At 40.1% G+C, this 15,608-nt stretch overlaps 1 protein-coding gene across 6 annotated transcripts in view; it reads left to right on the top strand.

Moving 5' to 3' along the window:
- Positions 1-15,608, top strand: part of LOC131331421 (isoamylase 3, chloroplastic) — a 48,578-nt gene that overhangs the window by 21,925 nt on the left and 11,045 nt on the right. For 5 of the 6 annotated variants that reach the window (XR_009201383.1, XR_009201384.1, XM_058365345.1 and 2 more), the window contains 8 exons: positions 2,544-2,607; positions 2,995-3,094; positions 8,657-8,757; positions 8,963-9,014; positions 12,287-12,349; positions 12,619-12,708; positions 12,797-12,869; positions 14,188-14,267. Coding sequence is in view for 4 of the 6 variants with exons in the window: in XM_058365345.1 (XP_058221328.1) it covers positions 2,544-2,607; positions 2,995-3,094; positions 8,657-8,757; positions 8,963-9,014; positions 12,287-12,349; positions 12,619-12,708; positions 12,797-12,869; positions 14,188-14,267 (623 nt within the window). In the remaining 2 variants the exon portion in view is untranslated. The remainder of the gene's footprint in view (positions 1-2,543; positions 2,608-2,994; positions 3,095-8,656; positions 8,758-8,962; positions 9,015-12,286; positions 12,350-12,618; positions 12,709-12,796; positions 12,870-14,187; positions 14,268-15,608) is intronic. The other variant, XM_058365346.1, reaches the window with a different exon arrangement.

The following is a 15,608-nucleotide window of genomic DNA, read 5'->3' as shown; positions in this document are numbered from 1 at the left end:
ATGGGTACCTCATAGAAATTACAAGAAAATAATAAGATAGAGAACTAGGTCAAAATCATCAAACATCGAAGACCAAAAATGCAGATTCAGCTTAACCCGTGATTTGAAAGCATTTATTCTGAATGGGAGAGATTTAAAAGCAAACCAAATTCAACTTACAATTGGACACTGAACTTCCCTAATGGTTATTCAAACATGTTGTCCTTCAAGTACACCAAACAATATTAAAACTCTCCGCATGGATCCATTCGATATATAGAAAACTTCCACTATCAAAGCATGCAAGGCCTATTCGATTACAGTAGTAGTAAATACACAGGGCAAAAAGTTCTCTTTCTTCAACATGCGATTGTGTTTATGCCGGTGTTCCTAATTGTGGAAATATCACAAAAGTTGCACTACTATTTTAGTGGCGTTTAAAAGCTGGGTAAAACTCCAGAAAGGAGGAACTATCCGTGTATTGCTGCGCCAATTGAAGGGAATGCAAAATTCTCATAGTATAATCTATCAATAAATTTGGGAAGCTGCTTGCAAAGTTTGAATTGTTTGGTACATTGGCATAGACTTGAGGATGTACCTCTTTGTTAAAATCCTAAAGTGTGGTTACAGTGTTAGGTCTACTGAATAAACAAAGTTTTCCACGTTCCGAGAAAGAGAACCAGTTATTCCTCACTGTTAGAATATTGTTAGTCTTAGTCGTCATTGTCCCACATTGGTTAGCTAAGCCTTGTAAGAAGTTATCATTTAATATAAATAAAGATTATGTGTGTTAGGGTTAATTAACACTCTTAAACACATTTTCTCCATCCCAAACAACACTCACTAAAGTAAGACTACTAAAATTGTGAAATTAACTTGTTGCTTGTTCATGAATGATTTACAGGGTTCAATTACTACATGAATCATTGCTTTAGCTAATGATCTTGTTTATCTTTCTGCTTTTTGATTTTTAAAAAGCAATTTTTTTTTTTTGATAAGTGCAAGTATTATTAAGCGCAACCACAGAAACAACGTTAAGGATATAATCCCTTACAACAAACAACTAACAACATCAAAAGAAATGCTACACCTATCTAACAACCAGAATGTATTCTGCTGTACAATTTGAAAAAATTCTCTCGGATAAGCCCCATTGTAAACGCTTTATTATTGAGAGATGCCTTTACATTTCTCCATGAGCTGAGAAAATCTCTAATTCCGGCTGCAATCCTTGCGAGATAATGTCCCTTTGCTAACCCCTGGAAAATACAACAATTCCTTTCTTGCCAAAGACCATAAACTATAGCTGCCAATGCACACTTCAAGCTAATAAAAACTTTCCCCAGATACATTGCCATGGAACCATTCAAGGACATCTCCTAAATTGTTAGGAATTTCAACCACTCTGTTTTTTGAGACCAGGTGCTACCAAAACACTTGTGGAATATGAACCATCAAAGTACAAATGATGGTGTGATTCCTCTTCATTCTGACAGAGGCAACAAAGTGCATCCACAGCCATACCCTAGTTTCTCAATCTGTCCTTAGTACTCAGTCTGTGAAGAGCTGCCAACCATAGAATAAATGACCATCTAGGCTATGTTGCACTGACACTCCCAGAGGCCGGCGTGTCCCCGTGTCCGACACGAGAACACATGGGGGACACGGCAAACTACGTATTGGACACGGCACATGGCGTGTCCAATAAATTTTATTAATTTTTTTAAGGGGACACGACAGGGACACATGAGGGAAGTTAAATATGCAATTTTTTTAAAACTTTGGGGGGTAAATGTGTAATTGCTTCAAATATTTTGTAATAAATATTACACCTAACTATTTTTTCACTGGTATACAATAAATATTTTTTATTTTTTCCGTATCCCCTGCCGTGTCCGTGTCCCTATTTTTTAAGAAACCCTGTGTCCGTATCTGTGTCCAAGTCTGTATCTATGTCCATGCTAAGGACATTATGACTTTCCCATATAATCTTGAACCTAGGCTGAATAGGATATTTCTCCCGAATAGCTTCCTAAGCAGATTTAGTAGTGAAAATACCACTTGGGTGAACACACCCAGGGGTTGCCCCAGTGGTAAGGGCGAATGATTGACTTTGGGAGTATTCCCCTTGGTCAGGGGTTCGATTCTCTATCGGGTGAGTACCCTTATAGTAAATGGGGGGCCGCTGGTGTGGACGCGCTAGTTCCCCTGAGGTTTGGGTTGCGCAGTCGGGTCCAATTGTGGCTCGGCTGTAGGGCTGTTCCTCGGTTATCAAAAACAAAAGAAAAAGAAAATACCACTCGGGTGAGGCAATCAATAAACTGAATCCTCCACCTCAGGATGTGGAACAAAACTGATTTAGTACTTCCATCATTAATTTGGACAACTGATTTAGTCATCAATATTCTTGATTAAGTAATATCGTTATGACTTACAATAGAATCTTTTAATTTGTGCTAAAGGTAACGCAATAACATTAGCCTACCTTTTGAATGCAGTGAACAACATTTATTATTCTTTTGAGATAAGAAAAAGCTCAGGTACAGTTTTCTGTTGATATGCAGGAAATACATTGAACTGCAACCACCCTGTGGTCATGGAACTTATACTTGACAGCTTAAGACACTGGTATGCAAAGAAGTCATCGAATTCATTGAACAACTTTTGATTGTGTTTTTGTTGTGTGATTCAAACATTAACCTTGACACTTATTTAAGGTCTCATAAATGACGAGAGCATGCCATATGTGTCTAGATAATTGTCATTAACAAGTTTTGCTTTAATATTTGTATACTCTGGTGGAGCTGTTTGAGCGAAGACATGTTTCCATTAATAGAAAACACTTATGCAATTGATATTCTCCATTATGACAGCCTACCAATTTAGCGATCTTGTAAACGTATCCATTTCTTTATGCAAGCGTTGCAAATATTGTGTCTTTATCTTGGTCTTTTGCTTCCATTTTACCTATGGTTTTTACCTAGATTTTAACTCTTTTCTTTGAACTTATTGAAGGGTTGTTGACTATCATGTGGATGGTTTCCGCTTTGACCTTGCCAGTGTTCTTTGTCGAGGCACAGATGGCTCTCCACTTAATGCTCCTCCTCTTATTCGGGTTGGTCATCTTTGTGCGGGTTTAGCTGTATATTTACCTACATGTAGTAATGCATTTGTATTTGTTAGAATAGTTAGTCTTTGTCCCACATCGGATAGTTGGAGTTATGTAATAAGTCACTAAGTAATATAAATAAAAGCTCTCTCTTGTGTTAGGGTTAATTAACACCCTAAACACTTCTTTCTCTTTCTCTAAACACCATGGTATCAGAGCGGGATTTTAACCTTAATCCACCATAACCCTAGCCTAAACCCTAGCCTCTGTACATAATCCATAAAATCACAATCCAAATCATAGCCTCTGCCTCAGATAAAAAAAAAAAAAAAAACCTTTGCCTTAACCCTAACTCTCGCTCACCAATCACCATCCTCCGGATACTGTTCATCGCGGGTACTGTTCATTACGGTTACTGTTCATATCGGGTTACTGTTCATCGCGGGTTACTGTTCATTACGGATCCTGTTCACTGCTGTTACTATTCATCAACGCTGTTCATCGCTGATTTGCAACTCTGGTAATGGTTTTCTAACTTCGGTAAGCCTTTGGTTTATGAGTTGTTGTTTTGGACCCGTTGTAGTAATCACTTCGTATATGTTGGTGATGTTACGGATCTGTCGTATTTGGTACTTGGTTGCTGATGCTATTGGTTGAGTACGGGTTCTTGATTAGTTATTTTTTGTTGATTCTTATTGGTTGTTGCCTCTTCATTGTTTGGTAAAATGTCTGAGCAAAAGTCTGATTCTGTTTCTAGTTCTACTAATGGTGTGGCTCATTCTTCTCGATTTCGGGAGAGGTTGTCTATTACCTTTACACTTTTGAATGGCAAAAATTATGCTGTTTGGGCCAAGGCAGTTGAAGTTTATTATTTGGGTGAGACACTATATCATATTTTGACTGATGATCCTCCCGCAGCCACTGCTGCCACATATGGGGCATGGGTGTCTGAGGATGCCCGGATTCGATCTGAGTTATGGAATAGTATGGAAGACCATATTTCTAGCACATTGGTCTTCTTACCTACAGCCAAACAAGTATGGACACAGGCTCAGGAGATGTATTCTGGTGTTAACAATCTCCGTCGCGAATATGATCTTCATCGGTCCTTCTTTTCTATCGCACAGGGTGATTTATCTTTAGAGTCTTATTATTCCAAGTTCCGCGGTATCTGGGAGGAGCTCAATATCTGTGAGCCTATTTCTGCTGATGTTCAGGTTATGAAGCGCCAGCGTGAGCGTATGCAGGTGACTCGATTTATATCTGGTGTGTCATCGACTACTTATGGTCCTGTTTGTAATCAGCTTTTGGGGTCTCGAGATTTACCTTCTCTCAGCGAGGTTTTTAGTCGACTTCGTCAGTCTTCTGTATCTGTGCCTGTGCCACCTCCTGATCGTTCAGCATTAGCTTCCGCTGTATTTGGTGGTTCTGGCTTTTCCTTCAGCCGTGGCCGTGGTCGCGGCCGTGATTCTGGATTTAGTGGTCGTGGTCGTGATTCTAGGTTCAATGGGGATAGTGGTCGTGGTTCTGGTGGTCGTGACTCTGGTTTTGGTACTCGTGGGGGTCGCATATCCGGGGGAGGTAGCCGTGGTCGCGGCCGTGATTCTAGGTTTTGTACTCATTGTCGGGGAACCAATCATACGGTGGAGTTCTGTTATGAGCTTCACGGTTTCCCTCAGGCTCATCAGGTTGCTATCTCTCATGATGCTGGACAACTTACTCATTCTTCTGCCGACAATGTGGTGACTATCTCTGCGGAGGAGTACCAGCGCCTTATATCATTTCAGTCTCCAGCTGCGGATTCTTCCTCCACTGCTACGCTTGCTCAGAAAGGTCCATCCGCTGCTTGTGTTGCATCTTCCTCCACTCCTACTCCTTGGGTTATCGATTCTGGTGCTTCTAATCATATGACTGGTACTTCTACTCTGTTTTCTCACCGTCAGTCTGTTGGTAAACCATCTCATGTTACCTTAGCAGATGGTTCTACCACAGAACTTACTGGTTTGGGTTCTGTTCCTGTCACTTCATCTCTTATTTTGGACTCTGTGTTACATGTTCCTAGTTTTCCTTTTAATCTTATGTCTGTTAGTCAAGTTACAAAGTCCTTAAACTGCTCCATCACATTTCTTCCTCATGGTTGCGTGTTTCAGGATCTCAAGACGGGGAGGAAGATTGGTGGGGGTATTGAACGTGGAGGCCTATATTATATTACTTTGCCAATGACATTTATCCTGCGTCTGCTGCCCTTCGGTCATCAGTATCACCATATCAACAACATTGTCGTCTAGGTCATCCTTCTCTTTCCAATTTGAAGCGTCTAGTTCCATCATGTAGCAATATTAAAGATTTGCAATGTGAGGTCTGTGAGTTTAGTAAACACCGTCGAGTGTCTTTTTATCCTAGGATTGAGCGTCGTGTGTCACGTTCTTTTCAGTTAGTACATTCGGATATTTGGGGCCCTATTCATGTTCCCACTATCATTGGTTTTCAGTATTATGTTATTTTTGTAGACGATTTTTCTCGTGTTACATTTCTTTATCTTATGAAAACGAGATCAGAATTGTCTTCTGTTTTTAAGTCGTTTTATACCGAAATAAAGACTCAGTTTGATACTTGCATCCGTATACTTCATTTAGATAATGCACGCGAATATTTTCATACTGCTCTTTCTCGCTTTTTGATGATCATGGGATACTTCACCAGTCTTCTTGCGCTCGGACTCCACAACAAAATGGGGTTGCTGAACGTAAGATCAGACACATATCTGAGATTATGCGTGCCATATTAATACAGATGCAAGTCCCTAAATCTTATTGGAGTGATGCTGTTCTTACAGCCTGTTACTTGATTAACTGTATGCCCTCCACTGTTCTTGGTGGTCAGATACCCCACAAAGTTTTATTTCCTGGTAGTCCTCTCCACTCATTACCCCCTCGGGTATTTGGGTGCACATGTTATGTTCATGCACTTGATCCTGACCGGGACAAACTTGACCCCCGGTCGATCCGGTGTGTCTTTCTTGGTTATTCGCGCACTCAAAAAGGGTATAAGTGTTACTCACCTTCTCTTCGTCGTCACTTTGTGTGTGCTGATGTCACCTTTAATGAGTCATTACCCTTTTTCTCGGGTACGCCTGAGTCTGAGTATGTACTTTCTGAGTCTGAGTATGTTATTCCTGTCGATGTTCCTTCTATTCCTGTGCCACCTATGCAGGTATATGTTCGTCAGCGACATGTGTTAACAGCCCCACCGGTGCCTACCACTGCGCCTCCTCCGTCCCAAGATCCGGTTCCTTCACCACCACCACCACCACCACCATCACCTCTTATCGCTCTTCGCAAAGGTATTCGGTCTTGCACTTCTCATCCTATTACTCGGTTTGTTTCCTATGATCATCTGTCTCCATCCCTTCGTGCTTTTACTACTTCTGTTTCGTCCATTTCTGTTCCTCACACTGTTCCAGAGGCCTTATCTGTTTCTGAGTGGCGGACAGCAATGGAGGCTGAGATGTCTGCTCTTCATGACAATGGTATTTGGGACCTGGTTCCTCTTTCGCCAGGAAAGTCTCCCGTTGGATGTCGATGGGTCTTTACAGTCAAGTATAATCCGGATGGCATAGTCGAACGGTACAAGGCCCGTCTTGTGGCCAAAGGCTATACCCAAACGTATGGCGTTGATTACGCGGAGACTTTTTCTCCGGTGGCCAAAATTTCCTCTATTCGGGTTCTTATTTCTATGGCCGCTAATCTTGGTTGGCCCTTATTTCAGTTAGATGTCAAGAATGCGTTTCTCCATGGTGATCTGCTCGAGGAGGTATATATGGAGCAACCTCCTGGATTCGTTGCTCAAGGGGAGCGTTCTCAAGTGTGTCGCCTTCGCAAAGCTCTTTATGGTCTTAAGCAGTCACCTCGAGCTTGGTTTGGCAGGTTTAGTGATGCTGTGTTGCAGTTTGGTATGCGTCGCTCTCATTCTGATCATTCTGTCTTTTCTATTCAGTCCGATCGAGGAAAAGTAGTGTTGATTGTGTATGTGGATGATATCATTATTACTGGGGATGATCAGAAAGGTATTGATGAGCTAAAACACTTTCTACAACGTCAGTTTCACACCAAAGATTTGGGTAAGCTGCGATATTTCTTGGGTATTGAGGTAGCAAGATCCAAGGAGGGGATTAGTCTATCCCAAAGAAAGTATACGCTGGATATTCTAGAGGAGACTGGTTTATTGGGAGCAAAACCCGTGGAGACTCCTATGGATCCAAACGTCAAACTGAGTGTCGATCAGGGGGAGATATTTCCTCATCCAGACCGTTATCGTCGCTTGGTAGGCAAATTGAATTATCTCACCAATACAATACACGACCTGATATCTCATTTGCTGTCAGTATGATAAGTCAGTTCATGTCAGCCCCTCGTCTTCCCCATTGGGAAGCTTGTCTTCGTGTTGTGAAATATCTCAAGGCTAATCCTGGACGTGGTCTATTCTATCGTTCAAATGGTCATTTGCGTGTCGAGGCCTTTACCGATGCTGATTGGGCAGGATCACCATCTGATAGACAGTCAACAACTGGATACTGCACTTTTGTTGGTGGAAATCTAGTTACCTGGAAGAGCAAGAAACAAACTGTTGTTGCTCGGTCCAGTGCTGAAGCAGAATATCGTGCCATGGCTCATACTACATGCAAGGTTGTATGGTTGAGAGCTTTGCTCGAGGAGTTGGGGTTTAGTGTACAGTTACCTATTCCTATGTATTGTGATAATCAGGCAGCAATACATATCGCTTCGAATCCGGTATTTCATGAGAGAACCAAACATATTGAAGTAGATTGTCATATTGTTCGGGAGAAGATAGATAGTGGCGTGTTGGCTACCCCTTTTGTGTCTACAGGAGCTCAATTGGCAGATATCTTCACCAAACCGTTATTTAAACCACGTTTAGAGTTATTATGTAACAAGCTGGGATTCTGTGATATTTATTCTCCAGCTTGAGGGGGAGTGTTAGAATAGTTAGTCTTTGTCCCACATCGGATAGTTGGAGTTATGTAACAAGTCACTAAGTAATATAAATAAAAGCTCTCTCTTGTGTTAGGGTTAATTAACACCCTAAACACTTCTTTCTCATTCTCTAAACAACAGTATTCTTTTGAAAGTAAGGGTATCTGAAGAGTATGTTTTATGTGACTTGTAGAAAACATGCAAATACTTCTAATTTCCCCCCCTCACTCTCTCCTAGTTATGAAATAACCCTATGTAGGTCTAATGAATGACACATTCTAACAGGAAAGTAAGGGTATCTGAAGAGTATGTTTTATGTGACTTGTAGAAAACATGCAAATACTTCTAATTCCCCTCCCCCACCACCACCGCGCCCGCCCACCCCCCCCCCCCCCAACACACACACACACACTCCTATTTATGAAATAACCCTATGTTGGTCTAATGAATGACACATTCTAACAGGCTTATGTGGGGATTCTCTATGCTAGCTTTTGGAGTTAGTTAGAGAACAGAATATTGTTGTAAGCTTGTAGCATCTCTAACATGCGAGCCATTATGTTTTGTGGAGCAGGCAATTGCCAAGGATACTGTATTGTCAAGGTGTAAAATTATTGCGGAACCTTGGGACTGCGGAGGCCTTTATCTTGTTGGGAAATTTCCAAACTGGGATCGGTAACTTATGCGTAGCTGTATTTTCTTTCTAGAGTACTTTTGATTGTTTGAATTATATGGAGTCTGCTCCTTTCTCAAACTCATAAACACACCCTATTCACCAAAAAGAAAAGTGAAGAAAAGAAGGGAGTAATTCTTGTTCATTGGAAGTGCGTATTAGCTATTGTCAGATATGGACACCTTATTTTAACTATTTCTTTTGCAGGTGGGCTGAATGGAATGGCAAGTATCGTGATGATATAAGAAAGTTTATAAAGGTGAAAATCCTCTTAAATTAGCACTTGGAAGATCATTCACGTTACTTCATTGTTGGGAGTTGAGATGGAGTCATGGACTATAGTAGCCAATTAGCCAGGAATACCAACAATGAGATTTTAAGAAACGAGTTGACAATTATTCACATGACAGGAGTTTCACAACGATATCCCTTAAAAGTTTGTTAGCGCTTCTTGATGCCCAAGTCCTGATTCTGTACTGGACTTCTCTTTAGTCTTTCTGTGTTTTGCCAATCCGTACATCTTTCTCCTTTTACTGGGCGGTTTTGATTGCACTTAATTTCCTTAAGACGATCTCAATGATACTTATTCCTCGAAGGATGTTTTGTTGAAATCTGGTTTAAAGTGATCTACTCATTCAATTTGCCTTCTAAATTTGTTTGTTTGCTGGTAGATTAAAGAGGCTATACTCATTATGGTTATGCCTTCTGTAGTTTATCTAAACAGGTATTGCATAATGTTCCCTAGTTCTTGCATTATTCATCAAGGTCGGCAGTCAGGAAGAAGTCTTCTGTACGTGTGGCCTTATTTGCACCATATGTACACGAACTTGGTTAGGGAAATTGTAAACTAAAATGAAGATTAATTCAGAAGATCAGATTTTAATTACTACGTACGATGGGTACTTGTTTGTGATGAAGGTATTTAAATGATATAGCACATGCACATAGATGCAGTAGAAAACACAATTTGGCAGTTATATGGTCATACATGAGAAACTCTCCCTTTCTGCGAGTCTGGGAAATCTTGTTAAGTAAATCATAATGGTACAACTTTATTACTGATATGCTATTGTCTCTTGATTCTGTATTCCTACATTAGGTGGAATGCATCGAAAAGTTATATGGACCCTGATTCTCAAAACTTCTCGAGGTTTCATTAAAGATGAATGCATTGTGCAGAAAAATGGAAAATTCTTATGATTATTGCTAAGGAATACGAGCCCACATTGCTTGGGTATGGAATGGGTGATCACTTAAGATAATATTGGGGCATCTCCGCCTAATAGCTTAAGCTTTTGGGTTGGATATAAAGTTTCGAAATGGTATGAGAGCAGGGCCCTTTCCACCCCACATTTAAGAAAAAATTCCAATCCACACCCCACAATGGTAGACCCAACGAGATGTTGCACGACGATAGACATAAAAAGAGGCTACACGTGACATACCTCGAATAGAGGGCTGTCAAGGAAATAAAAAAATCCAACGATGCTTGGGTATGAAATGGGTGATCACTTCATATGATGTTGGGACCTCTCCACCTAGTAGCTTAAGCTTTTGGGTGTTCTACAATTATTTTTGGTTATATGAATTTTGGGCCAAATATAACATCTCAAAACATCTAAAGGAGTATTTTTAGAAAAGAATATTGGAGAGAACAATTTGAGTTTGGGAGAACTAGCTGAATCCACAATTAGTGAGAAACAACTTGAACACAAGTACATTCGATATGTAAAAAGGGGGTTCCCAGTGTTGCAGCGCACAAGGCTCCAACTTACAACAATGCCTAGGACAGGTAGTCTGTAGTTGGTTGGCAGAAAAATGGGTATGGTGAGCTCCTTTATTAAAAAGAAGAAGAAGGATATTTGAGCTTCTTTATAAAGAGAAATGGTTGATTTGCTACAAAGAATGTGGTGGATCTGTTGTTCTGGATTATTTTCATCCATATTAATCTGATCATGCTTTGAAAACATATTTATGGTTTTAAGAATTGGGACACCATGTTTATAGCTATCATTCTATGAGGCACTGTCACTCCTATAGATCGTTATATCCATGTCGGACACTCCGGGGACACTTGAGATGGCGGGGACATGAGGAGGCACGTATGGGACACTTCTCGTATCAATTAAACTATACTATTTTTCATGTTGGGGACAAGCCGGGGCCACGATTGGGTGGTTTTTATAAATAGTAAAAGCTTTTTCAGGGTAAAATGTTTGTAATTTCAAAAGTATTGGTGTCATAGACATACACAATTGGTTGATACTGCAATTGGATAGGAGTCCTGACCTAAATGTTTAGTAGTTACGAAGTGGATTTGCATAACTGAAAGATTCATCTTAAAAAAATTTCCAGGCCCTATCATGTCCATGTCTCCTTTCTTTTAGAATTGCTGTCTCCCGTATCTGTGTCCATGCGCACCCCCCCGTCTGTAATACATAGGTGTTAGTAGTTTAAGGAGGGAGCACATCACTATCCAAATCTACAAGAACTGGGGAAATTTATTTACCAAAAACAAACCTGGGGACACTAGAGCTATGAGCACGGTCTCAGACCTCATTACTGCATTTCAATTTTATCTGGGCTTCTCTTCATTGGTGCACTACCCTATTGTTCCTTTGTTAAATTATCGTATTGGACCTAGCAAAGGTCCTTCCAAGGGAAAAATACATAATTTCCAATGGATTGCATGGCAATACTGTAAGCTATGGAGCACGGGTACCGGTACGTGGTACGGGTATGGTACGGGAAACGGAAAAATTCCAAAAAAGTAGGGTACGGGTACGGCGGGGGTACGGCATATATATATATATATGTGTGTGTGTGTGTGTGTGTGTGTGTATAATTATTTTCTATTTTTTATTGCATAAAATGAAATAGAAACTTATTTTACCAACAAAAAGCAAAATCAGTACAAATATACATATCTACTGCATATCTATTAGTATTCAAAATTTCAGATACATATATACATATACATTACACATGCATATATTCGTACATATATACAAAGAGAGATTATTTCAATCGATAAAAAATATATATATATATATATATATATATATAGTGATAGAGAGAGAGAGAGAGAGAGAGAGAGAGAGAGAGAGGGAGAGAGAGAGAGAGAGAGAGAGAGAGAGAGAGAGAGAGAGAGAGAGAGAGAACTTACATTTTTTAGTTACCAAAAAAAAAAACCTACATTTTTTTTTTCCGATTTGGAGCCCTAGATTGATCTCCAAGATCTCTGCCGTGTAATATTGTGTTTATAAATGACAAATAAATTACAAAATAAGCCCACATTTTATAATTATTTACAAAAAATCCCAGAAATTTTGAAAAAAAATTCATTTTGGGCTAAAACGTACCCATGCCGTACCCAAAATTACCAAAAGTACCCGATACAATTTTGCCGTACCCGGTTGATTTTTGCCGTACCCACGCCGTCCCCGTACCCGTACCCGGTACGCGTACGGCGACATTTCCGAAGTACCCGTGCTTCATAGACTGTAACTAACATCGTTTTTCCAAAAATAGGGTGATGCTGGTATGAAGGGGACTTTCGCTACTCGGGTCGCTGGTTCTGCTGATTTATATAGAGTGAGTTCAGCATTTTGAATCTTCTTCTACCCTTTTTTGATAATAAGGAAGAAATATTATTCATATCATGGCTGGGTACTGCATGTCGCATAAATTAAACATACTGTTCCCTGTTTAACATTTATAGGTTGTCCATCATAATATACTACCCCACTGTGCAGTATTGCATTTTTCTCTTTTTGCTATATTCATTGGTTTATTTTCTGAAAACGCACTCATATCTTGTTATTGACTTTGTCACTTTGATGTCAACCTATTACTCTGCGCAGGTGAATAACCGGAAGCCATACCACAGTATCAACTTTGTTATCGCACACGATGGGTTTACTTTGTATGACCTTGTTTCATACAATTCTAAGGTGTAGTAGCAAATTCAGACAAAAGCCCTCTAGATAGATTTTTAAACTCTGAACAGCATTTTCATGATCTCATTTCTTGGTGTCGTAGCATAATGGTGCCAACGGAGAAGGTGGCAATGATGGAAGCAATGATAATTTTAGCTGGAATTGTGGTTCCGAAGGTAGAATCAGGAATCTTCATAACCTTTTGTGACAATATGCTGTGTAACTATAAAAAGTTGTTTATTGTGTATTGTTTCTAGGCACTGGAATCCTAATGTATAAGACTATTCGTCTAGTCCTGAGTGAGATGTTCACATAAGGACACCAAGAGTTTCTGTTATTAGCTGATCCCACCTTGCAAGTAGTGTGATGGCCACATAAGGAGACCACAAATTTCTGTTATTAGCTGATCTGACCTTGCAAATCTTCTGTTATTAGCTATACCTTTATTTATGCGCAGTTCTGCATCATCTATATTCCATTTTCGCCTTAGTTTTTATGTTACAGAATGCAGTCTTTCCTGATGTTGCTTTCAACAGCAGTCATGTGTTGCTGCATTATCTTATCACCTGCTAGCAAGGAATAAAATTGCATTCGGCAAAGACAGTTCAGTTTCTTTGTTTTGACAAAAGCATCAATGGGAATTGATATTTCAGTTCCCACTGAGACATTACCTCACCGTTTGAAGAAAATGAATTGTTTCAACATAGGGTATACGGTTTCAACTCATCTCAATTACAACTCGAAACACACGCTATGAAAGAACTACAAGAGGTATTCCAATTTCATTTTTTGCAAGAGAAAAATGATTTGAGAGTAGGAAAATCCAAGAAGTAGAAGGAAAAGAGAAAATAGTTAAGTCACTTGTTCTTTTCCTTTATTATTTTACGTTCCATGGCTTTGTCCCTACTGGTTTCTCTGTCTCCATATCTACTACTACTGTTTCTTATTACCTTTGTGAAGCGAAGTCCCACATCGCTGGGGTACCAAAGTAATATAAAGTATATAAGATGAGTGCACCCTCACTTCAAAAGCTAGCTTTTAGGGTTGAGTTCCCTTCCCCAATTGACCATTTGGACATTTGGTTTAGAGTTTTTAATATACATTGACCTTTAATGAACCTTTCATATGTTTTCTACAGACTAATATTTTGTCAATGTTCTTGGGAAGGACCTTTCACTATTGGGAACCCATTTCCCTTGTCTCGATTTAGTATTGAAATAATTTCTATTTCTTACCATTTGGCAAATTCTGTATGGTTCGAACCTATATAATTTTCTTGACAAGGTTTTTTTGTCTCTTTATGTTTTCCTGTTTTGTGATTTGCATAGCATATACTTGCTATAGAGTACGTGTGCCCTTCATGTAAAGAGGTGTGAAGAACCTCAAACAATGTTCAATTGTGTGCTTATTGTGCTTGTATAGTTACTGAACCCATATTTTGTTTATCTTTCCAACATTCCTATGTGGGTCATTCCTTCTGTATCTGGTGAACAGGTGAAACTTCTGATGCCGATGTTAAAGCTCTACGCTTCCGGCAAATGAAGAACTTCCATATGGCGCTAATGATATCCCAGGTATATATACTTGCAAGCCAATTTGACGTGTCACCCATCTAACAACATTATTATTTGTTGTCCCTCTTTTTTGTTGTCAGGAATGTATGTTCATATGTGCCCTGATGATACGGATGATCTTTTCGAGTCAGAGTCCCTTGTCTCTTTTCAATTTGAATGGAAATGCTCCCTAAATTTTAATGAGGCTAGTTACGAAGCATGTTCCATTCATTGGTCATCCGTTGGGCTTGGTTCTGATTGCTTTAGTTTTTTCTTATTGGAAGAAGAATTGGACTACTTGAAACGTAGTAAACATTGCTGATGTTGTAGAGTGGAACTGTTTTGAAGTTATGTGCAGTCCAAGTTGTCATTCTTCTCTACTTCAAACTGATCAAAACAGTGTAGGACTTTTCACATTGTTTTGTTTACTAATGAAGATGATGATGGCTAGGCCTGTCAATGGACCAGATTTGATCTGAATCCGATCCAAAAAAATCCGATCCGAATCTGATAACGTTGATCCGATAATCCGAATCCGGTAATCCAAATACGAATTGGATTCTACGGATTAAATCCGTTATCAATCCGATTACTTTATTTTAAAAAAATCCTATTTTCTCCAAATCCAAAAGCATTACATACTAACCTCTCTCAAGCCTGGAAACCTTCTCCGCCACTGCGGCCAAATCCCTCCTCTCCATTTCCCCTTCATCCAAAAACCCCGCCTCCCTAAACCTCTTCCAATCCTCCTACCCCCACCTCGTCCTCCTTCACCACCGCCATCATCCCGCTCTCATTCAACAAACCCAACGGCAGCGGCGGCGGCGGAAGAAGCGGACCGTCCACAAACACCGCCTTTCCTTTCCCTGAGTTCTTGTTGTGGGTCCCATGCTCGCTTTGCGGCGTGATCTTCAGCGCCGACCTCCTCTATGGCGTAAACATCGCGCTGAATGGTGGGTTTCATACACCAAACCCTAAGTGTTCGAACCGTTCACAAAATCTCTAGTTTTGGACCAGTGAGGAATCGACGGTGTGACGAAAAATTGGACGGGTTGTTAGAGAGTATGCGAATTCCGGTGGGATTGGGTTAGGCTTACCACCGAGACATCCAATGCTAAGCCTAACCCAATCCCACTGGAATTTGCATACTCTCTAACAACCCGTCCAATTTTTTGTCACACCATCGATTCCTCACCTGTCCAAAACTAGAGTTTTTTTGAACAGTTCGAACACTTTTCACATACTAGGGTTTGGTGTATGACACTTTTCACATACTAGGGTTTGGTGTATGAAACCCACCATTCAGCACGATGTTTACACCGCAGAGGAGGTTGGTGCTGAAGATCACGCCGTAGAGCGAGC

The sequence above is a fragment of the Rhododendron vialii genome, chromosome 6a (assembly GCF_030253575.1).
Source record: "Rhododendron vialii isolate Sample 1 chromosome 6a, ASM3025357v1".
NCBI lineage: Eukaryota > Viridiplantae > Streptophyta > Magnoliopsida > Ericales > Ericaceae > Rhododendron > Rhododendron vialii.
The sequence above is the reverse complement of the archived record's forward strand: the minus strand, read 5'-3'. Positions and strand labels throughout refer to the sequence as shown.